Source organism: Anas platyrhynchos, chromosome 13 (genome assembly GCF_047663525.1).
Source record: "Anas platyrhynchos isolate ZD024472 breed Pekin duck chromosome 13, IASCAAS_PekinDuck_T2T, whole genome shotgun sequence".
Taxonomy (NCBI): domain Eukaryota; kingdom Metazoa; phylum Chordata; class Aves; order Anseriformes; family Anatidae; genus Anas; species Anas platyrhynchos.
Window position 1 is genome coordinate 10,443,333 of NC_092599.1, and position 24,611 is coordinate 10,467,943.

At 40.2% G+C, this 24,611-nt stretch overlaps 1 protein-coding gene across 2 annotated transcripts in view; it reads right to left on the reverse strand.

Moving 5' to 3' along the window:
- Positions 1 to 2,423: 2,423 nt before the first annotated feature.
- LOC101795858 (netrin-4) overlaps positions 2,424 to 24,611 on the reverse strand; it is a 52,717-nt gene continuing 30,529 nt past the window's right edge. For both annotated transcript variants that reach the window (XM_072044556.1, XM_005025108.5), the window contains exons 4-10: positions 20,380 to 20,506; positions 19,659 to 19,847; positions 11,767 to 11,980; positions 10,790 to 10,926; positions 9,702 to 9,770; positions 8,443 to 8,613; positions 2,424 to 6,568 (exon numbers count right to left, since the gene is read on the reverse strand). In XM_072044556.1, the coding sequence (XP_071900657.1) occupies positions 6,432 to 6,568; positions 8,443 to 8,613; positions 9,702 to 9,770; positions 10,790 to 10,926; positions 11,767 to 11,980; positions 19,659 to 19,847; positions 20,380 to 20,506 (1,044 nt within the window). In that variant the 3' untranslated portion in view covers positions 2,424 to 6,431. The remainder of the gene's footprint in view (positions 6,569 to 8,442; positions 8,614 to 9,701; positions 9,771 to 10,789; positions 10,927 to 11,766; positions 11,981 to 19,658; positions 19,848 to 20,379; positions 20,507 to 24,611) is intronic.

The window sequence follows — 24,611 nt, forward strand, 5'->3', positions numbered from 1 at the left end:
TGTCAAAGACTGCTAAAATATTGAAGTATTAATGAATGTAATATGTAACCGCTTTTACTAACACTGAGCAGTGCAGACAGCTGCTGTTAACATGCTAATAGCATTAGTAAAAGCTTGCTTTTGGTTTTGTGCCTATCTCTGCCAGAAGCACAAGGGCTTATGGTTAGAGTATGCTGTGCATCAGCCAGTGGTTCAAGCTGGAAAGGCCTTTTCAGGCATTCAGATCCACTGAAAGTAGCCCCACGCAACACTGAAATGCTTGGAATGCTGCTTAATTTTCTGCCATTTGCTAATTTAATTGAAATCATTAAACAATAGGCCTTTTGTCCTCCTTGTTATGGGGACTGCAGTATCTGTTGCTTCTTGGTATACAAAAAAAATTTTTTTTTTCAATTCAAAGAAAATAAGCATGAGGTGACATGTTTCCTCTAGTAGTGTCAGACGTAGAATGTACAGCTGTGGCTGCCTAACACAGGGCTCTGATTTTCTCCTGTCTGCTGCTGACTTTACTTTCCTCAGGAATCCTTGGACTTTTTCTTTATTTCTTTTTGTGTTTCCTCTAGTGAATTCCATGTTCTTAGCATAAGCTATGGTCAGCAGTCAGAGCCTGAATGGAGATACAATCTCTAAATCAATAACAAATGTATTTAGTAAAAATAAATAAATAAATAAAAAATAACACATTACAGACTAGTCTTGATGAATCAGCGTGCAGACCATTCACGAAGGCCCTGTTATAGCCAAAACAAAGAGCACAGGAAGATTTGTAATGATTGCACAGTGCAGATTAACCCGGATGCCACAACGCTTTGAAGGGTCATAGGATTTGCTGTACCAGATCTGATGACAGGTCCTGTTGATTTGTTTGTTTCTGAAAGTGGCAAGTCCTTTATGCTTCCTAAGAAGGTGAAAGCATCTTCTCAAAATAATCTTATTCCTTTCACAGGGTGCTGTATGAGAGAGGGGTATTGGATTTCTGCATCTGTTTCCAGTGCTTTTTCTTGCTGTTACCATGCTGTTTCCACGCTGTTCCTTTTCCTTTTTATGTTGTCCCCTTCTCATATACTTCCAAATATTATTACTGCTTTCTTTTCATCCCCCTTCCACTGCAGCCAGTCACCTTTCTTCTTACAGGTGCTTTGTTCCCTTCTTTGGCCCCTTCTTTCTCATTGAGATACAAAGAGCCTAAAAATGACCTAGGTTGGATACAGCTGATACTGTTCTGATTTGGGACTGCATTGCATGGGACAAGCTAGGGTTGGCAGAATTTGATAGTTGGGTTTGGTGCTTGTAGTTTGCATTTCCAACGCTGTATATATAGTAATTCTCGTTCAGAATTACTTCTGTTTATAACCATTGTTTTTATATTGGGAATGTGTACACATGTTGTTAACAGATGTTATCTGTACAGGTAAAGGTTGAAATACCCTCAGTGCTTGTGATTTTTCTTATGAAGAGCCATATTTTGAATATATTTGAGTTAGTATTTTCGGAGCTAGGCTTAGTTTTTTTAAATACAGAAGAGCCACTGTCCTGAGAATCTGGTCTACCAGAATTTGTTGTGTGTGTGTCCCCCAACACTGGTACCATGTAACAGCTTTATGTCAGGTGTAGTGCTGCCCTGACAACATAAGCCAATGTAGGACAATCTCCTAAAACTAAATTTTAATTCAGGACTCAGACCTGTGCGTTTAAAAGTAGTACATCATGGCTTGCCCATCACAAGCTGCAAGACAAAAGTGTGATGGCGGTATTTATCATGTCATTACTGTATCAAGAAAGAAGGTTAGGCCTCAGAGGTCCAGTTGTACAGTATATTGAAGAATAAGTTCAACTACAACAAAGAATTACAAAGGTAAGTCTCTGATAATTTGTTGGGTTTGGTTTTAAGCATGGGGACTAACACAAGCAGCCGTCTAAGTTCTGAGCATTTATAGGTAGGCATCTTCCACGTACCAAAAATACCTTTCTATTTTCATGTCTTGCATCCCAGAAATCAACTATGTGCAAATAAGTGGTTAAGAACCTGGTAAGTATCTTTTTAGACTTCAAACTTGTAAAACTTCATGTATGTGTTTTAATGGGGAATTAAATACCTGCAAGTACCTGCATGTAAGGTTTTGCAGCATTGAATTTCAATCAGCTATTGGATTAGCATAAATCAACAGCACTTGTTCTGTGTTCAGTCTGTACCTTTTAATACAAAATGGACATTTTTTCACAAGTTAGTAGAAAAAACCATCATGGTTGCCTTATTGGCTAAATGCTTTTCTCCATTTGCCTGACTATGCCTGACTGTTGAAGCAAGAGCCTGATGTCTGTAATGCTTGTGGTTTATTAATTTTAAAAGAATTAATGTGCATGTGGTTTGAGGATTGTGTGGTTTAAAATTTTAAAAATAGATCCCAAACCTCACATCAGTGTAAATGTTTTGAGTATTTTTAATTGAAGTTTTAAGTACAAAAAAGAATGTGCTGTAACACTTAACAAATAACACACTAGCTCTTCCAGGTTTGGGGGATTCTTCAGAGAGCACATCAGATGAATTATATTAATTCAAAGAAAACTTACATCAAGCAGCATGGAAAAATCATGAGACACAGTAAACACTACAGAGAAAACTTGTTCTTTATAGCAATGAGCCGTTTTCCAAAGAGCACTGCACAAGGTTGTGCGTAGATAGATTTTCCTTAGCTGCTTGCCAGGAGCAGCAGAGGAAGAAGCATTAGTAATGATATGTTACTACATTGGAGTTAAGGCTGTGCACTCACAATGGCCACTTAATTAACTAATTTGATGCTTTGGGGTGCGTGTTGCAAGAGTGACCATGTGTTAATGGCTGCACATGCTGTACAGCTGCTAGAGAGCTGTTTTGACCAGCAATACCAAGCTTGCTGCTGTGGAAACTTAAATGTGCTTCCCCTTCAAGCAATTGCCTGCACTATTACAAATTTTCCACAGCTTTCCAGATTTGTCTTGTGGGTAAATGCTTTTATTTAATCCTTATGCAGGATTTCCAAGTGATGCATTATTGCTACTGTTTGGTATGTGATTGCTGCTGCTACTGAGACACCTTATCCATGTGGGTGTTGTACGGTTGTTCATGGGGACATCTTTTAAGGTGGGCGCTAGTACTGAAAGAAGCTGTCCAGCCACTTCTGTATTGGGCAAATACATATTTTTCTCCATGTTAGTGCTATTTATATTGCTGTGCCACCTATGACAGATGGGCACAAGATATTTGATATTGAATACAGACCTACAAAACAATTCCTCTTGGAAAGAGATATCTTCTGTGGTAGGGTTTTTTTGCTGTTGTTAATTTACTGTGCCGTGACCGTGTGTACTTGTTCTGAGAAATATGTAACGGCTCCTGCTAGGAAAACAGTTGTCATCTTGCTGTCTCATGCTCATCTTTTCAGATACCAATACGCAAGAAAATAACTTTTTTTTTTCCTTTCCTGAGTCACATAGTGATCACTTAAACTTTCTCATCAGCACGTTAATCAGTAGCTGTTCTAACTTGATTTCTGCAGTTCATGTTGACTAATTTTCAATACTTATTTTCAGATAGACTACTTGGATTTTTAACACTGCAGAACAAATAGATTGCATGTGATAGTATGGGCTGGAACTTCATTCTTTGATTTTTCTTCTCTGTTAATTCAGATACCAGATCAGCAGACAGAGACATAAAAAGTCAACTTGCAGTGTTGACTCACCATCATATGCTTTCATTTTGTACTTTGAAATTAAATTCCATACTTACGGAATACCTGTTACTATACAGAGCAAAGCCATTAAATGAGAACTAGTAGTTGGAATAAAATGTGCATTGTTTCTAATAGAGGGAATAAATTACACTTAACTATACAGCTATGAGCAAATAAATTTGAGATCCAAAAAAATGGGAAACTAGGAAAATATATTGGTCGAATGTTTTTAGGGTCACCCCCTACACACACCTCACTGTGTATGGATGTCACCCAGTTTTGAGATATTTGAAGTGTGTGATAAATTGATGGCAATCTTTGCACACAGCAGTGTTTGCAGTATGGTAGTTATTAATCGCTGTATTACAGTAGGCCCTAAGAGAACATGCTGGGGTATGAATATTTGCGTTACAGATGGTATTTCTCCTAGCAGTTGCTGGAAATACTTGTGAATGACCCTGTAACAAATAATTTTCGCCCACAGAAGGAACTATGCAGCTGTTTACTCTCTCCACAAAACCATCCATCTGGCACAAAAATTGAAACATGGAAGTTTGCTTTAATACAATACTGACTGTAAACCAAAGTGGAATATGATAGCTGGTAAATGGGATGCCCCGCAGGTAAAATGGTCTGTGTTGAAAAGCATGTTCCTTAACTTAGTTATAAACCTTCACTTGATTTTCACTTATACTGAGAGGCCCTTTGAGAACAGACTATAAATTAATGTGCACATCTTTATTGCTACTTGGAAGGAAGATCATCAATCTTTTTGTGCAGACAGCCTGAAGACTATAAAGAAAGCAGTTGTTATGCTTTAACTTCTATAAGCTTAATATAAATTAAGCCAAATATCCTTGTTACAATGTGTTTTATTGCATTAATTAAATGGCTTGTTGGAGATGCCATATACTTGGATACCAGTTTAGCAACAACAAATAAATAGAAGGGAAGAGGAATATCAGTGGCAATGGAGAAGGGGAGCACTTGAAAAGGAAGGGGAAGAAACACTACGCACAGTTAGGAGAAAAGCGGTGCTTTCATTTTGTAAATATCTGCCTATCGCCCACTTCCAAATGACCTGAAGATTTTTCAGCTGTTCAACCAATACAAAGTTAAAAGGAAAACTGACATGGAATTAATGAAGCTGATTTGTTCAGGTTCTCAGTGATAAAGAGAACAAACTGATGGCCTGAATGTAGCCTGGAACAGACATCCTTGTGCATTAGCTTAAGGTTTTCCTAGATACTCCATGCACCAGTCAAGGAGTGCTAAATTAAGATACCTCATCTTTCTTGAGAGCTCAAGTAATAGACATGGAGCAGAAATATACGGAAGTGGCACTTGTAACCACCTGAAAGTACAGACTAATCCATTGTAATTTTTGCTTTACTTAACGATGGAAGGCGTTCCAATGAGCTTCATGTGCTCGTGAGTCCCCTCTCCCACAGACAGAGTCTTGAACTACACTTTCCTCAAAATGCTGTGTTAGGGAACAATTTAAGTAGCTACCTCTCCTTTCCTTTAGAGAACAGTGAAACAGATTTAGAAAGAATGCTTTTACAGAACAGAACTACTATCTAGAGGGCAGCTGTTAACCTCCCCTATATTTCTGGGGGGAGAAGCAATCCTCAGGTGCGATGGGAAGGCAGCCTAGGTTCAGATCTTAACCTTGAGTATGACCAAGACAAATAAAGCAGAATGAAAGCACTAAGTGCAAATCAAATGGCAGTGGTCTTGAGCACAGCTCGAATAGCCAGGTTGCTCTCACAGTACCTCATCTAACAGTACCACATCTCTCTCACAGCTACCTCATCTAAAACGCAGTCCAGCCAACCAATTTACCTCCGCCTACTTCTGTAGCTTTTGTAGAATTACAAATTCAACAGTAGAGCAGCTGACGTTCTTCACTTCTTTTGGCTCTTTCCTAGCATAAGGCTTTTTGGTGGTAATCATTGTGAAACCTTTGTGTGGTGTTACAGACTCAAGTACTACAGGAAAGAGCAAAATGACCTTAGAGAGCACAAGTTGGATTTGGAATCAAGTTGCTTTTTGCAGCAGGCCTCATCACTAAGCACTGATGATAGCAATGTACATCTATAGAGCCTTGTCCGATCTAAGTCCCATGTTAGTTTCTGTTCAGCAGTGTGATAATATTGTCCTCTAGAAAGCAGCATGTTATATTGGCATAACAACAGTTCGATGGTAAATAAAAATATCTGAGCTCTTGTAGGTAATTATTATGTTTGACATACTTGTCTACTATTATGCCACTTGTAAAGCTGAAAGAAATTGCTGCCTGTTAGTGGTCACTTACATAAAGAAAACTACACCCCAGTAATGAATGCATTATGTAAGCAGCTTATACATGCTTGTATCAGGCTCTGACTTGAAGTATGGAAACACTGATCCATAGCTTCAGTTTGGCCTTGTAAAATGATTCTCTGGATACATGGAATCAGGCTCAAATTAAAAACTGACTTGCAACCTACATATGATGCACTAGTTCATTTTGTGTGATAAGGCTGTGCATTGCTGGAAAAAAAAAGTCATGTCCCAAAGTTTTCTGTCCAGGGAAATGAAAGGAGAAAGGGTGGTGAGCCTGCCTTTGTCACTTCAGCTAGGAGCACAATGAATGGAAACATACAAACTACCTAAACCTTTCACTGCAGTGTTATTAAAAGGCAAAGTTCATCACTGTAAGTTTTGAAGCAGAAATTACTTGCACCCAGTTCGAAGAATATCTGCTACTTGTTTTCCCAAATGTGCTTTCCAGGGTTTAACCAAGCTGTTCATGTTCACAAGAAGTTTGCTGGTCCTAGAGTCTTCCTGGCCTGCTATAAGGTAGTCAGTACCTAGTTTAAAGGAGAAAAAAAAAAAAAAAAAGTAAACTAAGAAGAGAGTAAGACTAAACAGAATTTCACAATTTCTTAATGATCTGGCATGTGATATTGTGGCATTTAGCTTCCTGCAGTTTTTATATCCCAGCTTGTGCACGTGCAGTCTTACCTATATACATGCCTTTGTGGGCACGTTGTCAGTGCTGACTCCTGGCCACACAGGTTAAATGTCATGCAATTACGTGCAGAAATTGCAATTACAAATTGATTTAGTTCCAGTGGGTTTACCACTTGTGAATTCACTGCCTCAGTGTGCAGGTGACCAGTTTTGAGTCTTACCTCTGACCTTTGTTTTAAGCCAGTCTAACTCTGCGTGCTTCAGTAGCATTACTTCTGGCCTGTATAGGTATAATGAGTAGCAGAATTCAATTTTTATATATGATAATAGTAAGCCAGACTTCTAGACCTATAACTTTAAGATACAGGTATATGGGCCTCAAAGAACAAAGTCTGTGAACAAAAAAGTAGGTAACTGCACGTGCAGACTACAGACAAGTACCACTGAAAATCCTGTCCCTGACTTAGACAGATAAGCACTCCTTGTATTTTATCAACTGTGACAATTACAATTCCCTCAGTGATCAGAACTTGGAGGAAATGAGAGGCACCCACTGCAAATTACGTGTGGGGCTGGATATTTTGGTTTTGTAGTATTATTAATAGATGTGTGGAACATGGACTGCACATGTGTATTTTCTGGTTTTGCAAGTGCCAGAATACGCTATGCACGACTAGATTTACACTGGCAGTTTATGATCTTTTATTTTCAGCAGCCTCTATGTGGAGGTGTTCAGGGAAGAAAAGTGTTTTAAAGTCATACACAAAGAATAGGTTTTTTTTGTTTGCTGTTTTCTGTTTGTTTAATTTTACTTGTTATTGTAAAATTTTGTGCTGGCTGTTTGATCTTAGCTGAGATTTCTACATCCATCCTGATGGAAGGCAGACAACCTTTTTATATCCACCCACTTAACTTCCAAAGAGCAATTCTTTGGGTTCCATCTGTGGAACGAAACTTTTTGGAGTAAAGACAAGAAGGAACTCAGAGTTGAAACTCTTGGCAACAGAAAGACCACATTGTCAGTGTTCTGGAGAGAAACAAAATAAACACAATTACTGAAGTGCCTGAGAGAGGCTGCATGCGGGCTGGCTGTTGAGCAGCCTGAAGGGCTGGATTAATCTACGTGCCCTATGCAGCTCAGCTGGCATGGCTCTTCAGTGTGACAGCTGTGTGTTCTGCCACAGCAATCCACGCTCCCTTCTCGCAGTTGGGAGACTACAGCAATTCAGACCTCAGGAAACAGAACCATCAGGCGTTCACAGCAGGATCAGAGAGCTAACCTGCAGTGATGGGGCACCCTAATAGGTGATCACTCACTCATTGTGTCTCACAGATGTTTAATGAACTGTTATCAGAAAACTCAGAATTGTCACCACTGTTTACAGGGGAAGCAAGCTGTGGGCTGGAGTAGCTGAACTGCTCATACAGTAGCTGTTGAAGATAGTTTAAGTCTAGCTACTGTCCAATAGATAAAGGTTCCACCTAGCACACCCACCACAAGGAAGCGTGGTTTGGCTTTGAGTGTTTAAACCTGGAGTGCCTTACAGCTGGCATTTTTCTTAATAGTCCACAGAAAGAAATAGGTTTACTCTGCTTTATGTTACCTGGAACTGCTTTACCACAGTTGGTTTTGATCTCTATCACTCACGCTACATGACTTTCTTCTTTCCAAGGAGTTATTCCTGATTTGCAGCAGTGCAGATATAGACGAGACTGATGAACACCTGAGTGTGACCCCACAGAACAAGTGCTACAAGCATTTTGTCCTTACCAGGATTGAGAATGGGACAGGTACATCCCCTGTTGGTCCAGGATTCGGGGTAAATGCTTCTGTTGCTCCGAGCAATTTTCACTTTGCCTGATTTCAGGATCTTCTTCACTTTCACAACAACTTCTGCATGCGTCCCTTTGTCATGAGCTGATAGGATTCTTGCTTTTATCACTGCCAGAAAACATCAAGATAAGACAACAATGAATTTCTAAGCGATTTAACACCTTGGAAGAAGACATGAAAAACACTGAAGTTTTACAGAAGTTGTGTTCCATGGCATTCATAATTCCTTCTAAATGAGTTTAGAGAAGGAAAACTGGCTTTTTCTGTTGAATTATCTAATCCTTTCACCATGTTATTTATCAACTGCTCTTTAATGGGTTGCTGTCAAACACCTGGAACTCATAGTAAAGCACTTGTATGTAGGCAGAGGAAGGGTGCAAAAACAGATCAGCTGTTAACAGTCTGATAGAAGCACACTGATTATTTGCCTTATATTTGACAATTTGAAAACCTGTGTTGAATTTCTATAGCTTTACCTCTGACCTTTCAAAATTTGTGTCCCGTGGGAAGGGACTGTCTCCTCCACAGGAAGGAAGTCAGGAAGTTTCCTGTCAGACTGTAGGCATGTCACATGGTGAAATTCCATGATTGCACAACAAGCCAGAAAAAGTATTTTTGTTTTGTGGTCTAACATCTGGTTGCCATGATAAATTTCTGCTCCTTTAACTTGGTAGGATCCATAACTTTTTGGCAGAGTAGACTCATCCGGATAGGCCCCATAAGCAGGCTTTGTTGTGTCATGACACAAGCACATCAAACCTCAAAGCCTTCCTTTCTTCATGTGATGGTATGAACCAGGTGTTCATAACCCACGGTATTAAATACATTCTCGGTAAGCAAGCATGGCCATTTGAGCCTGCACAATGAGTGCAAAAGCAATGGCAGGTTATATGCAAGGCTTTTATCATTTATTCTTGATCTAGAGGTCAACCATTCTGCAGACTTCAAATTGTAGCACTCCTGCTGCAAAAAATGAAAGTGGAAAGGAGACACCAAGGAACCTGGTATGAAATAGGCTATTCACTGCTCAGCTCTGATCAAAAGTTGGATGTGTCACTGGACAAAAAAGGCAGAGGAAATCCTACCTCTTATTTCATGACTTTGCCAATTCTGTAATTCTTCCCTGCTATCAGCTAATAACATGCATAAACAACATAGTGAAAGTATCATACCTTGAGGGCACATCACTCACTTACCATAAGCATATTTCATTTGGCAGAAGTCAGTGACACTTCCAAGCACCTTCTCTTTGCACACACACTTTTCTAGCAGGAAAACCACAGAACACAAGGTGTTGGAGAAGAGCCAGGACATGAGAGAGGAAAGAAAAGCACATGCTATTCAGTTATAAAGATAGATGTATCTAACTTCTATAATATGGGTGGATCTGAAGTTTGAGAGTGAACTCAGTTATTTGCAAATGTGTTACTTGTTAGATGATACAATAATTTGTCTGACATCTTATCAGTACTGTTGAGTAAAATGAGGCCCTCATGGGGCCTATTATATAGATAATAAACTGATATTTAATAGAGTTTTGTTGGACCCAGGTATAAATCAAGTAAGTAAAAATACATTTTATTCAATCACATAAGCTAAGAAATGCTGAACTTTGCTGTTATTAAGGTAATACGCCTCTCAGGGGAAGTCTTGATATGAAACAGGTGGCACTGTTACCTCTGGGCCTTACCAAGTCGTTGATGCTAGTCAGTGCTGACTTTCACATGTGGCAAGCAACACCAACAACAGTTCAAGTATTAAAGACTCCACCTCGTTCTAAAAGCTTGCTTACTTTATGACATTAGCTGGATACAGCATAGTAACTCTTTGCTTTCTCTTTTGAGCTGTTGTGCCATGAGGAATTCCTTATTCTTAAAACCATTTGCGTGCCACCCCAGACGTGGCTGCGTTTCAGTGACAGCTGACGTGGTATTTTTACAAATGGCATCTGAAGTTGTGGGAAACTGAATACTTGAGAAGCTGTGCAAATTCATAAGCATTGTGACTATAATTAGGACCACAAATGGGGCGTGTTTTTTCACACAATCTTAATTATGTCTCATCAGTTTCCAAAAACAAAGTGGTAGAAAAAAATAGAGCCTTGTTTGGAAAATAACAATGTAGGTATAATAATAACCAACGATAGTTCAAATCAGCAGATGTTGCCAGCAGATGGGGGACAGATTGGAGCTAGAGATGAGTAGGAGAATTTAAGTAGGGGTGAAGAGAAGAAAGAGCTGGCACAGAGGGAAGCTTCCAGCTGTTCCCAGACTCTGGGCTGTACCTGGGTGCCTCAGGGCAGAGAATCCCTGCTCGTGGTCATTCCACTTCCACTCATCCTCACTCTCATTAATTGGTGTTTGCACAAGGTCAGGGATTCGTCCCCCAATGGGGATATTAAAGAATGGCTCATTGTCATAGCTGGAAGGGAATAAAAAGAGAAGACTCGGTTAGAACACAAGGTGGGTGGGAAGCAAGTGGTCATAGCATGTAGCTGCATCCAGACAGGTAAACTTTCTCTCTTCTGGTTGGGAGTGTAAATAAGAGCAAAACCTCATGCCATACAGAGAAACCACAAGATCTAGGCTTTTATTTAGGCCTCAGCAATGCTGACTTACTATTTTTATGAAATAACTGTGTATTGAGCCTTTCTTACTTTTTTTTTTTTTTTTAGGTTATTTTTGGTTTTGTTGTTTTTTTATTTTGTTTATTTTTACTGAACAACCAAGTAACTCAAAGTTAGTGGTCACTTGCTGGCATTACTAGGAACTAAGGACACCTGCAGGACCAATAAAACTGCAGCCAGTCAGCAAGCAAGCCATGGGATTCCTGTACTGAGATTAAAGCATGTTTGGGGTGCAGATGCCTGCCTTCCAGAAACAAAAAGGAAGACCTTGTATCTTTTTACCCTGGGCACAGAGGAAAGGCAAGCACTCCAGACTCTTACATTTATTTCCAAGGCAAACAGGTGCGTTTAGAAATGCTGTACAGACTACTTTGGTGCTGTGGACTTGCCTGTTACTGCAAAAGTCATCATTTCTAGTTCGCCTTGGATAATACAATGGGTTTACAAGTGTGCCAGCCACCAAATGGAATCCAAGATACATTTTATGACTTACAGCCACTTTTTCAAACTATGTGCATCCCCTGGTCCTCTCCAGCATCCTCCATTTACTGTCATCACTGCACTATTTCAGTTAAATTTCGTTTCATTTTTACAGAATCCCATCTCAAAGCGAACCCAAAAAAGGGCTTCTTTACCCATTGAAACAGTTTCCAGTATGCTGGTCGCAGTCTCTGGCACAGTCACAAGGACGACAGCCATTCTCTCCAAAGCCCCAGTAGCCCATGAGACATCTATCGCAGTTGGGGCCCGCCACACCCGGCTTGCAGTAGCAGAATCCCGTCTTGGGGTGGCATCGCCAGCTTCTGCTGAAAGTTGCGTTGGCTGAACCCATTGGCTGGCAGGAGCAAGCTATGGAAATACGGTAAGAGGTGACTGAGATTATGTGCCCAGGGGTCATCAGGTTAAGTGACATTTTTGAAAGGTTGATACACCCCTTCCCTCTTCCTGATGCTCAGCAGTTTTATATCAAAATGATGCAGGTAACCATTGCATTGTCAGCCTATGATTGCAACATTCTTTTTCTTTATAACTCATTAAGCACAGCAAAACACATCCAACTAAGACCCATGTGTGTGAAAGTCAATTCTTTCCTGCTCCACAAATCTGGAATATACAGGGTTTTGAAGCAGTGGCAGGAGGCCTCCACTGTGTGTTCAATTCTCAAGCAGCTTTCAGGTGATTCACAGAGAGATTCATTAACACGGATGTGGTCTCAAATGATAGCTACTACCTGCATATATTTCATCTTTCCTGTGAAAGAAACAGCACAAAACTAGTGTTTCTTCTGGGGCTAGATGTGGCTTATGCACGTGGTTCAGATGACCTGAAATATTTCCTCAATTTCTGCCTCCAAGAAGTCCACAGATTTCCTTCACATTCTAAGGGATGTCTCACCATACAGTACTGTAAATGTAGGGGGAAGGTGATTAAATTTATTGTGCACATACATGAACAGACTTGTTGAAAGAAAAGGTGACAGAATGAGAGAGAATCTCTAAACTCACTAGACATACTTCATGTATAGTGGAAGAGCAATACAAGGAAAAAAAAAAAAAAGAGATCTTCAATGCTATCACCTATTTGACACCATCCTCAGCAACCCAAGACAACATAGCAGTATAGTTACAGCTCCTGTTGGCCACTCTGCCTTCAAATACAACAAATTGTCATAGTCCCATACCACCAGTAAATTCCCAAGGCAACAGCATAATGGAGAGAAGTGGAAAGTCATATCTGTATCTATCCATATCTATAGTGGTGCAAAGCCAGGCTCAGTTGACTTCTTATCAGAGAAGAGACAAGCTGAAGTGGTCAAGCCTTGTGCCAACAGCTCTGCATAGGTAAAATAAAAACAATAAACATACCCACCCATTTTGATATTCAAACAAATTAGATTAAAAGGAGAACTAAGCTGAACTTATATATTAACAAAGCATTGTGCTTTTGCTTGTAGCAGAGACTGAGGAGTAAATGCATCACTACATCATCCATCTAGAAAAGGGGAGAAATAAAACTGTTATGGCTAAGACCTGCTTTAACAGAGATTTTCGGTTAAATGTTGGACACCCAAGGTGTTTGGATAGCTTGGATCAGGGGCCAGCCTTCTGGATGGTTATCTGAACCAAACATGATCTCCAAAGCTTTTGAAGTTTGCCCATCATTGCTACTAATCAAACTACTTTTCTTCATGAGCTCACAGATACTAGAACAAATGAATGCTCTGATTCCACACGTCATTTTCCAAGGGGAGGGGGAGTATATGACTACAAAGAGTGTTAACTGTAGCAAGTGCAGATTCACTTTCATCTGGAACCTCACATCTGATGCTCAAGAAAAAATATCTTCCAAAAACAGAATGAGAAAAAGGGTGAGCAGTTTTGTTTAATAGGCATTTTTCTTATGATCTGCTTACTACATAGTTATTTTTTTCACCATGCCCTGTGTTCTTTATGCCAGTATTTTTAATAATATTATTACACTCTGCTGTAGACAGATCTCAGTCAGTTGTTTTCAAGGGACACTAGCACAATAGCCTAAGGACAGAAAATAAGCGTGCTGTCATGGGCAATGTACTCAACACAATGAGCTGGTTGGCGGATGGCAGCAGGCTCGCCTGTTTGCCACAAAGCAGTCTTGACTTTGGGAGCAAACCCAGGGATTTTGCTGTCAGTTCTGGAGAGCAGGTGTAACAACGAAGCGCTCATTAGCATTGACAGTTTCAAAGGCAAGTTCTGATTTGTCACTGCTCAACTTGAATTACTTTTGCCCAGATTTTTGCAGGGCTGACTACATCATCCTAAAAAAGAAGACATTTAGTTCCATCCACCACTGAAAAAAAAATGGATGCCATAGATTTGGGGATAAGGAGCAGAAACACTCTTTCTTTAATGCAAGTTGTCTGAGGTTGACAAGAAGTCAGAGGTTGCCAACATCTATGTTGGCTTGAATCCAGGTTTCTGATTTCATTCTAGTATCTCTGTAGATATGATCTACCTGTGGAGTTTTCACCTGAAATTCCTCATGTTTCTGCAACTTCTGGATCTGTCTTCATTCATATTTTACTTCCAATTTTCATGTTTTATCTGCGAGGGTCACATAACAGATGGGTATATCCTTAGCATCATTAGCCTCCCTATAACTGAGTCTAGATTCAGAGTTAAGACATGGCCTTCTCCCAGCCTATCCCCGAGGGAAAGTATTGCAGGACAGTGAATGATAGCATTGACAGCTGATAAGGAGGTAGAAAAAAGAATGGTTTGTTGTTTTGTTTGTTGTTGGGTTTTGGGTTTGGTTTTTAATTTATTTCAGGACTGCAGTTGATGAAAACTGATGTTCCCAAATGAACTGTGGGGCATATTTCCCAATTAGAAACATGGACAGCCTTCTGGTGGATCAGAGAGCAAGCCAGATCAATAAATGTACAACACTTTCAGATGAGTTATACAAGTGGCTTGCAAATGCTTTACTCAGTCTGTGTTTATTTAGCATTTCAGCTTGGGTGTGTACATTGTCTGGCTTACAGAGTGTTATGGCCAAAATCAGTTATGCATCTAAGGAAACTCCCCAAATAAGAGCTCACTTGCCACATGCTGAAGGGGCCGTTGTTGACGACTGGGTTTTATCTGCTTAATGGTATCATAGATTTGCAAATAAACCTCGTAACTAAAAGAACAGAAAAGCAAGTTTCCAAAAACCCATCCTTTCACATTTCCCAATATTTAACAAAGAACCTTCCCCGGCTGAGTTTTGCTTCTTTCCTCTTGGCAAACCCTAGTCTTCTCTTTATCCACCTCCCTGTCTAACAAAACATGAGCCAGCATGACAATGGCCTTGTTTGTCAAAGGCATCATCAATTATGTTAGGGACGGTGTGCGGACAGTTCTGGCCCAGAGATGGCTGGTTTGTATGGGTTCTCCCCTTGACAGCAGTCTAATGAACAACACTTCACTGTGTATTAGCAGCATCCTCTTGGCTTTTACTCTCCTAAGGTTTTTTTTTGTCACTCTACTGGATGTAACATACTGTAAAAGAGGGAGACAAGAAATAAAAAATAAAATTGTTCATACAACAGTCTCCACTCAAATCCTCAATAAATCTGTCTGCCCTCAGCACAGCTGTCTTCTCCATGTAATTGGACACAGATGTAAAATGCAATATGGGTTGCAACAACGTGGTACCACGTTATAGAAAAATAGCAAGAGGTCCAAGTAGATCAGTGGACTTTGAGGCATCTCCCCTTAAACTTCTGTGCAGTTACACTGCAGAAGATAGTTGTGAGCAGACCAGCTACTTGATGAAAAACAGGCAACAACGCCTTTTGAATCTGAAATATATACACGTGCATCTTTTGAGCATATGACCAAGTCAGAGCAATTTTTAAAGCATGTCAGATGTGGGGATTGACTCAGCCAATGATGCTTCTTAACTGAAGGCAATAAGATAGACAGCTGTGTGTGTGGTCAGGGCTGGTTAAGACAGACTGAACCAAGATGTGATCAGGCCTTTGTGATATCACAATTAAAAGTTTACTCCCTCTGTGCAGAAGTAAAAGGAAGAGCAGCAGAGCTTTTCGGAATGTGTGTGCATGTGCATCTGGTCACATTTTAATTTTCAACCCTTGTGCTTAGAGTAGAAAGCTTGTTTTCCTGGAGAGCCTTTCTAATTGGTCTACATGCCTGCATTTTTTTTTTAAGCTAAGCAAAGTGTGAGTACAAAAGATGGTGCCATTTCAGAAGGATCCTTTAAGCCTCCAAATAAGCCACAGGAAAGAGCCAAGGATACAGCAGCTTTTCTAACCATTGGTTAGGAAACGATTAGGCTTATGAGTCAAAGCTCTCACACAAATCTATATTCAAACTGCTTAATCCTGTGTTGTCACCCCCAATAACAAGCAGGTGTCCCAGGCTTGGCTCTGTGACTTTTCTCATGCCTTCTTTTTTTTTTTAATTTAATAAATCTAAACAGTGTTGAAACAAGTCTCTGTACATGACCTGGCTCTCATTCATCCCCAGCTGGAAGAAGAGAAGCAAAGGGATCAGAGGCGGGCTGTCTCTGCAGATGAAAAGGAATAGCAGATTCACACTTACATGTCAAACTTCAACAGATTATTATTTTTTTTTCAAGGGAAGGTCTTTGCAGTCTTATACTGGAGGTCAGCAAAGGGTGGTTTGGATAGTGCCAGGACATCCAATTGTTATACAACTTTTTTTTTTTTTTTTTTTCCTAGCAGTGATTAAGAGACAATGCTGTTCATTATTATGACTAATGCTTAAAGACTTTCTGGGCCTGGGCAGAGTCCTGTTCACTTTCTGGGAGCCTGAGGGGGCTGCCACAGCTGAACCTAGACTTTGCTCTGGATGGCAGAGCACTCTTCAAGCGTGCTTTCTCAAAGGGATTAGCACAGCATTTCATTCAGCTTTTTCATCAGATTTCCTTTCCCAGCTCAGTATCCACTGTACACATGGGTCAAGTTTTGATCTCCCATGGAGATTTTTCTTCTCTGATTTCAAAATGGGAAGCTGATGACCAGGTTGCTCTCACCAAAATAATCCATTCAGCCTGCTGTTTGCAGTTTATTACTGCTTTTCAGCATTTGCCCAGTGGGTGGGTTATTTAGTGTTGTTTGCCTGGTGCTGCTTGCATGGTTTTCTCAAAATGAGTTGATGAGGTCCCTTCCAACCTCAACTATTCTGTGATTCTGTGAAGTGGTACATGCAAATCTTCACATTCTGGTCCAGTGTTGGCAGCTCTTCAATTTATGATCAGCAGGCTGAGAAAAATCTACCCGATATGATTATTGCTTTTAGTACTTATTAACAAGGTAAAACAAACAAAAAAAAAACAGTAACTTTTTAACAAATAACCATTTTTTTAGGGTCATACAACCTGAACAATTTACTCATACCACACCAGATTACATTTAATAGCAATGCAGGTCTTGCAACGTAAAGAATGGAGCAGATGCTCTGTCTTTCAATCTGCATGGAGTCTTTGAGTCTAGTATCAGCACTAGGCATAAGGACATGATGGTAGTTCTGAAGGTGAAATCTCAAATCTGACCTCTATCAAACTGAGTCTGTTCTAACCAAAACAATTCTGCCTGTCTGCACTATGGTTCCTAGTTTTGCTATCACTGATAATAATGTCCAAAGTATGCTAATATTCCCTGAAAATTATCTGCAGATGTACAGCATAACAAAGTGCACACTTTCTCATGTGATATGTAGGCAGTGCGTAAGTGTTTGGGGATCAGTTCTTTCATCGTACAAAATGCTACCTTGTTAAGGCAATTTGTCAAAGGGCATTGTGGGAATTGTCTTCCTCACCTTAGATAAGAAAAAGCAGAACAATACCCCTCTCCCAATACACACACTCCTCACTACACATAAGCTTAACTTGTTAATTATATCTCGAATATCCCTTCTTTTTCCACACAAGTACAAGCATCATGCACACACCAATCTGCTATAAAAGTTGATGCTTTCAAGAGTGAACTGCCTGCCCTTCCCTTATACCTTAATATGGCAAGCATCCATGCACTACTTAACATGTCTGTGAAAGGTCTCAGTGACTTCAGTTATGCACATATAAAGTCAGGTTTACTTATTGGTGTTAATGCTTGGTCAAACCTGTTAGATTCATCTCAACCAACAGAAACTCTGATGCAGGCTAGTGATCCAGAATACCTCTTAAGTCAGGGAAAAGAAATAGAATTGCACTTTAGAGGGCAATTCAGTTCATCTGTCACAGGTGTCTATGTTGGAACACAATAAATCATCCCCTGGACACCCTACTACTACTTCTCCACTGCCTGTACAGGGAGGCTGGAAAAGACACACAACTTTTAGTTAGCTAGAGTGGAATGGCAGCAATCTAGGCTTGATTGCACAAGGCAGAGTGGAAACAATTGTATTTGGGGGACTTCTGCTGGCAGCAGCATGTTCCCAGGTGAAAAGAATGTTATTGTGCTTGATTGGCATGATAGGAATAAAGTTCTTTCAGCATGGTAAATTTCTGCTTATCCCTCTGAATAGTTTTTCTTTTGCTATGCAGAGTATTGGCAGGAGGCACTACAAGGCTTGTAACGGGACCAGACAAAAGATGCAGAGGTAGAGTCAAGGTCTGATTTCACCCAGGCAGACTGTTCTAGGGTTTCCTCACAGGTAGGCTCTATTTTCAAACATTTTTTTTTCCTTTCTGCTTCTTTCCAGTGCACCTTTATGTTACTGGTTATCTAATATTACACACAATGTTGGTTACTACACCTTCACCCGACTGCTGTATACCAGTGATCATACACAAATACTTTCAGATACTATAAGACTGAAAACTAATCTTCTGGCATAAAGGTGTATTCCCCTGTAGAAAATCTGCACTGAATAAAAACATGACTGAAGAGAAACCACTGTAGAACGCTATGGCATACAGAGTAAATTAGGTAAACTCACCGTAACCCTGTCTATCAGTTTTCTTTGGAAATTATGAAATCAAAGAGAAAGAGTTGTGTGGAAGCAGTCCTTACTGGCCCTAATTGGGAAGATATTCCAGTGGAAAGTATACAGAAGACCAGAAGCATCGGATGTGCTGTTCACAGAAAGTTTAAGCAATATCACAGGCCATTAGTCCCAGGGAGAGGAGTGTCTAAGAGAAATCTTGATGAAGACCATCAAGGTGTTAGGAAAGCTTCAAAGGCATATGCTGCCAACAGACATGAGTATGGATGACAGAGGCCAAAGTTCTCCATGCTGGCAACCGATGTCTGAGTTGAAGGGAAGAAAGACTATCCAAAGAGAGAATCAAAATCACGTACATTGTTGAAAATAGCATCCTCCCAAATAGATGCCAGATGGAATAAGAGGTGTGAAGCTTGGCAGAATACTCAGAGAACATCTATAGTAAGGGAGATTTGGGCTTGTTCTGGCTATGTTCCAGACTGTCTGGGTGCAAACTACCTTGATCCAGAGGTTATACATGCGTGTGAGTTACTTCCTAACACATCCTGCTGAAGTGTTAATGAGGCAATTAATTTGGGCAGAGCACCCCATAATACAGCTGTAGAATTTAGAGATAAGTCTGTGAGCTCTGATTCATCTGTTCCCATATGGATATACACCTCCTGTAGCCATTATCATATACATTTATGTTCACAGATGTTGCATAATCAAAGGGAATTTAACAATAGCTTACACATAGGCACCCAGCCTTAATAGAGGTGCAGGAAAAAGTTAAATAAAATGCACCTCAAGTGAGAAATAGAATCACATTATTTTAAATGCAAGCACAAGAGGAATGTCACTTTCACTAGGATGTAATGCATTGGAAGAACTATTACAGTTAGCAGAAAAAAGTAATTTGTGACACTGTAGGGGAATAGACACAGCAAATCAGAAAAATGGCCTTTGATCAGAAAACTGAAGTCTAGAAACAAAATACAAAGAAAGGACAGTAATACTTCCATAGTTGTTGATTGTTTCAACAGGCTTCCACCACTCATTCATCTTCACTGGACATAACAGTAATCACTTACGTTTGCAGACCTCACTAGAAGACATGGGTTTCCCTTTATCTCGGTAATACCCTGGTTTGCACCTTTGACACCGATGTCCCTCTGTGTTATGCTTGCAGTTGTCACAGACTCCACCACTGCGTTTTCCTGATGCCAGCCAAACACTCAGATCAAAATGGCAGCTGTCAGCATGGTTGTGACAGCGACACTCTGATGGGAAACAGGGAAACATACTTCAGGCTTATCCAATAGGCACAACAAATGCTATTTAAATAGTATCATTTTCCTACTGTGAATCATAGAGGAAATATCTGAATACAACACATTTCCTCTGCTTGCAATCCTTGATTTTCATTAAAAAAAATTCAAAGTTGCAACACAGAGAACACCCAAGAAGCTTGGGTGGTTGCAAATTGTGTCATGTTCTCATAGTAACACAAACCAACCTGATGGTATCATAAGCCTTACACAAAACCCTAGAATGCTAAAATGCAGGAGGGGATATAGGCGTGGACAAAAAGATTTCTTCCTTGTGAATTCTGCTGTCCAATAGCCCAAATGCATCAGCTGCAGTAAAACAATAAGCATACTGAAATATTCCATCAAGGACCAGCAACTTACCACCATTTCTGTAATGGCATCATTAATGTGAATTGATGACATCTTAGCCAGAGAACTTTGCCTGCTGTCATTGTCAGTGCTCACCCTGAAGCCCTGGATCAGTAAACCCCCTCCCACTTACTTCTGCATTCATTTGGCGCCCCTGTTTTTCCATCTCCTGGCTTCCAAGGCTGATCGTTGTAAAGTGGTGCACATTTCTCACAATGGTCCCCTGCTGTGTTGTGTCTGCACACACACTTCCCATGGACCTGTAGGGAAAGAGAATACAGTCAAACAGTTACAAGCATTAACACGGTGGAGTGCCCAACAGCCTCATGAAGATCCGGGACTTCTGCACAGCTCTTCCACAGCTGCCTGACTCTGTTAAGAAACCTCCAGTGTCAAATACAGTCTTGGTTAGCAGAGCTGAGTCATAGGAGAACAGAATACAGCCTAACAGAGGGTGTTGGTCCCTGTCTTATTTGGTACTAACAGTGATCTGGAAGATAGTAATTAAATCATCATGAATTACTAAATTATAAATTGTTAGAAAAACAAGCAAGTTATCTGGGACCTCCCAGCACAGTTAAAAATTGAGCAAAAATAATTGTGAAATCTGGAAAAATACCACTCAGCAGACCCACAGAGAAACAATCCAAACCACATGTTCTAGGAGGACAGCACGGATGCTGAAATAGACCTAGATACAACAGGCACCAATTTACCAGCCTACATATAAATATGCAAAGAAAGATGATCAGGAATGACCCAGTTAAACTTTGGGCTGTGTAAGAAAAAGCATTGTGATTCTAAGTAGATAGGAAATAGTTATTTATTGTTCGGTTGTGAGAAAACTGTACCTCCACTACTGGTTTCAGTTCTGACCATATTGTTACCAGATAATGAGAAACTAGAAGATGTTCAACAGAAACTGGTGTGGATGAAGAACAGAGTTGATCTACAGAAACTAAACATATGAACCTACCTAGGCAAGGAAATAGAAGTTCACCAAATATTTGAAGGGGAAACAGTGAAGTGATAAAAAGTCTTGACTGGAGATGGCTGAATAGCGTAGTTTCCTCTGCGACTATTTGCTTGAAAAGTTATCTGAAGAAAGATCTTGCTTCCTCTATACTTACCTGCTTTCAGTGGAATACAATAATTTAACTTTACTCATGAAAATATTTTAATACATATCAGTTTTGAAATCAGGTATTCACACTAGAAACTTGATATCAGAAACTGGGTGAGTCCAGCCTTCAAATGGAAAGGTACTATTGAAATTAGTTTCATACACAATAATAATAACCAGGTCCACTACAGGTGCATGAGATTCTATAATTGAACTATATCCAAGAAGTGCTTTACACATTTTTTTTGTTGTTAATTTATTAAGAAAAGATTGCAATATGTTTGCAATGCCTCAGAGAAAGGCCCCTGAGAAATTATTTGAGGAAAGGTGGGACTGTACATCTTGTTCCTTGCCCACCACAAAAGCAGTTGTCAATTAGTGGCATGTATTTCACATGGAGGGAGACATTTGTTCTAGAGTAGCAAATGAAATCTGGGACTAGACTCTCTCCCTCATGCATGATTCAGGATGCTAAGCTCTGTAGCCACCATCACAGCTCTGCCCACTGCACGTTACACAAAAAGCAGAAGCCGAGATTTCATTTTGACTGTGGTGTGAATTGAATGTAATCCTTTAATCTCACCACTAATGTGAGTTATGCTTCTCCACAGTCTTTCCTGAAAGTCAGACTTCCCCTTTGCTGTTCTCCCTCAACCCCGTCCCTCATAGCAGGTAGCTTGGGATCAAGACAAACATTCAAAAGAGTGAATGCTCTCCCCTGCCCCCAAAGCCATCTCCCTGCAGCAATTTGCTCTCTGCTGCCCTGGTTTTTAATCCTCCCAGACCAGATATGTCATGCAGCTAGCAAAGGGGATAGGCTGCAGCTGATGCCATTGCCCCTCTCTGGCCAGCTGGCAGATTTGCTGCTGCACAGAGCGGTTGGCTGCCTCCTCACGGAAGACTGAGCACAGACTTCAGGGTATGCATTTCTCTGTCAGGGCTCAGCACCAGTAAACCTCAGGAGGATACAGCATGTAGCACATTATGGGATGCCTCTCCAGACCTTTGTCCAAGAAAGTCATCCACGTTCAAAGTACTAAATATGACAACAAATTACAGAGAAACAATAATACCAACAAGAAACAGCGTTTGGCTTTTCTTCATTTGAATTTGGCTCTTCAGGCTTTTTAGTTCCCCCTCTGAACACAGTGACTTAAAAGCAATGAGTCCTTTTCAGAAGCCATAGAACAGAGAAAAGGACCAGAGCTGAGGAAAAAGCGAGCCTGACTCAGAACTACAGAATTATTTTTTTTGTAGTGACCCCAAACTTCAGACTATCTGAACTTTTCAACTAATTCCAAAACAGACTAGAACCAAAAATTTCTTAGTTTACAGGAAATGCCTGTGTATTTCAGCACAACATTTGTAAATTGTCTTTTTTCAAAATGATTACAGGTATACAAAATATACACTTTCTTTATACAATAAAAATCACATGAAAGGAATAGAGACTATACAGCTGGGAAATGGCAGAATTAAACTATGCAATCTTGTTTTAGCATTGAATGACATGATCAAATATTCATTATTCCACAGAACCCTGTGCTTACAGTGCACAGCACAGATGGCATGAGCACTCATGAACAATTATTAAGAATAAACAGGAAAGTTCAATGAGGAAGGAAGAATGAAGTTGTTCTTTGAAGGTAAATAGATGTTGTCCACTGACTTGTTTTGTTGCAAGTTGTAGTTTGTGGAGACTATCTAGGGATGACATATTACAAGTAAGACAAAGGCATAAAGGAAGCTTCCTGCTTACAATCTCTACTATTGAACAGTTGCAAATATACTTCCAAATGCATGGAAGGATAACTGGCTTCGAGCAGGGAAGAAGCACTGATAAGCATTAAGAAAACAGTAAAGGATAATTGAAGAGAAAGCAAATGTGTCTGTGTTTCTTGTGACTGGGTGGAAGATGTTTAGTCAGTGAGAATCATCTCGTGCTGCATTTACATGAGCAAATAGTTAAGGAGAAGAGCACAACATGAAGTGACAAGTACAGAAAGAGGATCAAAAGAAGAGAGCAAAGAAGCAACTCAGCAAGTGGTAATGACAGGAAGACTGGAGAAGAAATTGAGTTATGAAGAGACCTGTTACACCTGACCAAGATGTGAAATGAGGATAGAAGAGGCAGCAGTAAGTAACAGGAGAAGCAATGTGTTCTGTTAGAGAAGAAGAGATAGGAAAGGCAGCCAGGAATGGAAGTGCAGGAAGGAACAAGAATGATATATAGGAAATTGTAAGATAAAATTGGAAATGAGATATCTGCTCAGGGAAGGAGGAAAGTGAGCATCACACTCAACACCACAAGAGCAGGCTGGTCTCTGACTCGTTATTCCCTGCTGAAAAACATTAAGAGCTCTTAAGTGGGTCCAAAAAGCAGGTTGTGCTCTCTGCATAACAGAAGACCTCAGGATGCACAGGATCTCACTGGATGATCAAACCACAATAAATAAAATAGTTAAAGAAATACAGATTTAAGGGAGAGACACACATTTTCTAGGTTCTAGAAAGCAAGGTAGAAGTAAAGGCAGATGATATGATAGATGACTATCATGGAACAGCAAGGACATTGAGGAATATGGAGCTATAGGTTGACAGTGACTATAGCAGAGACTGTGCCCTAATTTCAAGAACAGCAAGAGACAGGCCTAGAACCAAGCCTACAACATCTGACCAAAACCCACACTGGAAGCAGAAAGGGAGACAAGCTACAACAAACGTAACAGCTCTACCAGGAGGGAAACCACCTATAGCACAAGGCCAACATCCCTCCAAGAGGGCAGAAATGCAGGCAAGAACACCTACAGCACTGCTTAAACAAAAAGTACAGGCCCAGGGCTGAGCTTAAATGGAGCCTCTGGGCCTATGGAAAGAGGGCATGGGTGTGAGTCCCAGGTGGGGCTGGTTACAGCCATTAAAACCCTATTAAAGCCTTCAGGACACTGATAATTGTTTGATTACTACTGGATTCATGTTGTTGGGATATTTATGATATTTGGCTGTTAGAAAGCAAAAATATTTTTCCTTTCTAGGCTTGGAGCTGGTCCAGATAGAGGGGATTTGAAAGTAAGGTATGAGCAACACAGACTTATTTGAGATTCGTGCAGTCACTTAAGAAGCCTAGCCATTTTTCAGCTCAAGTCTGGTTAGTTTATGACAGAGATTTATGTGAATACATATAAATGTGTTGGTACAGCAGGAGAAAGATTAAGACCCAGGGGATTTGTGTCTCACATCTC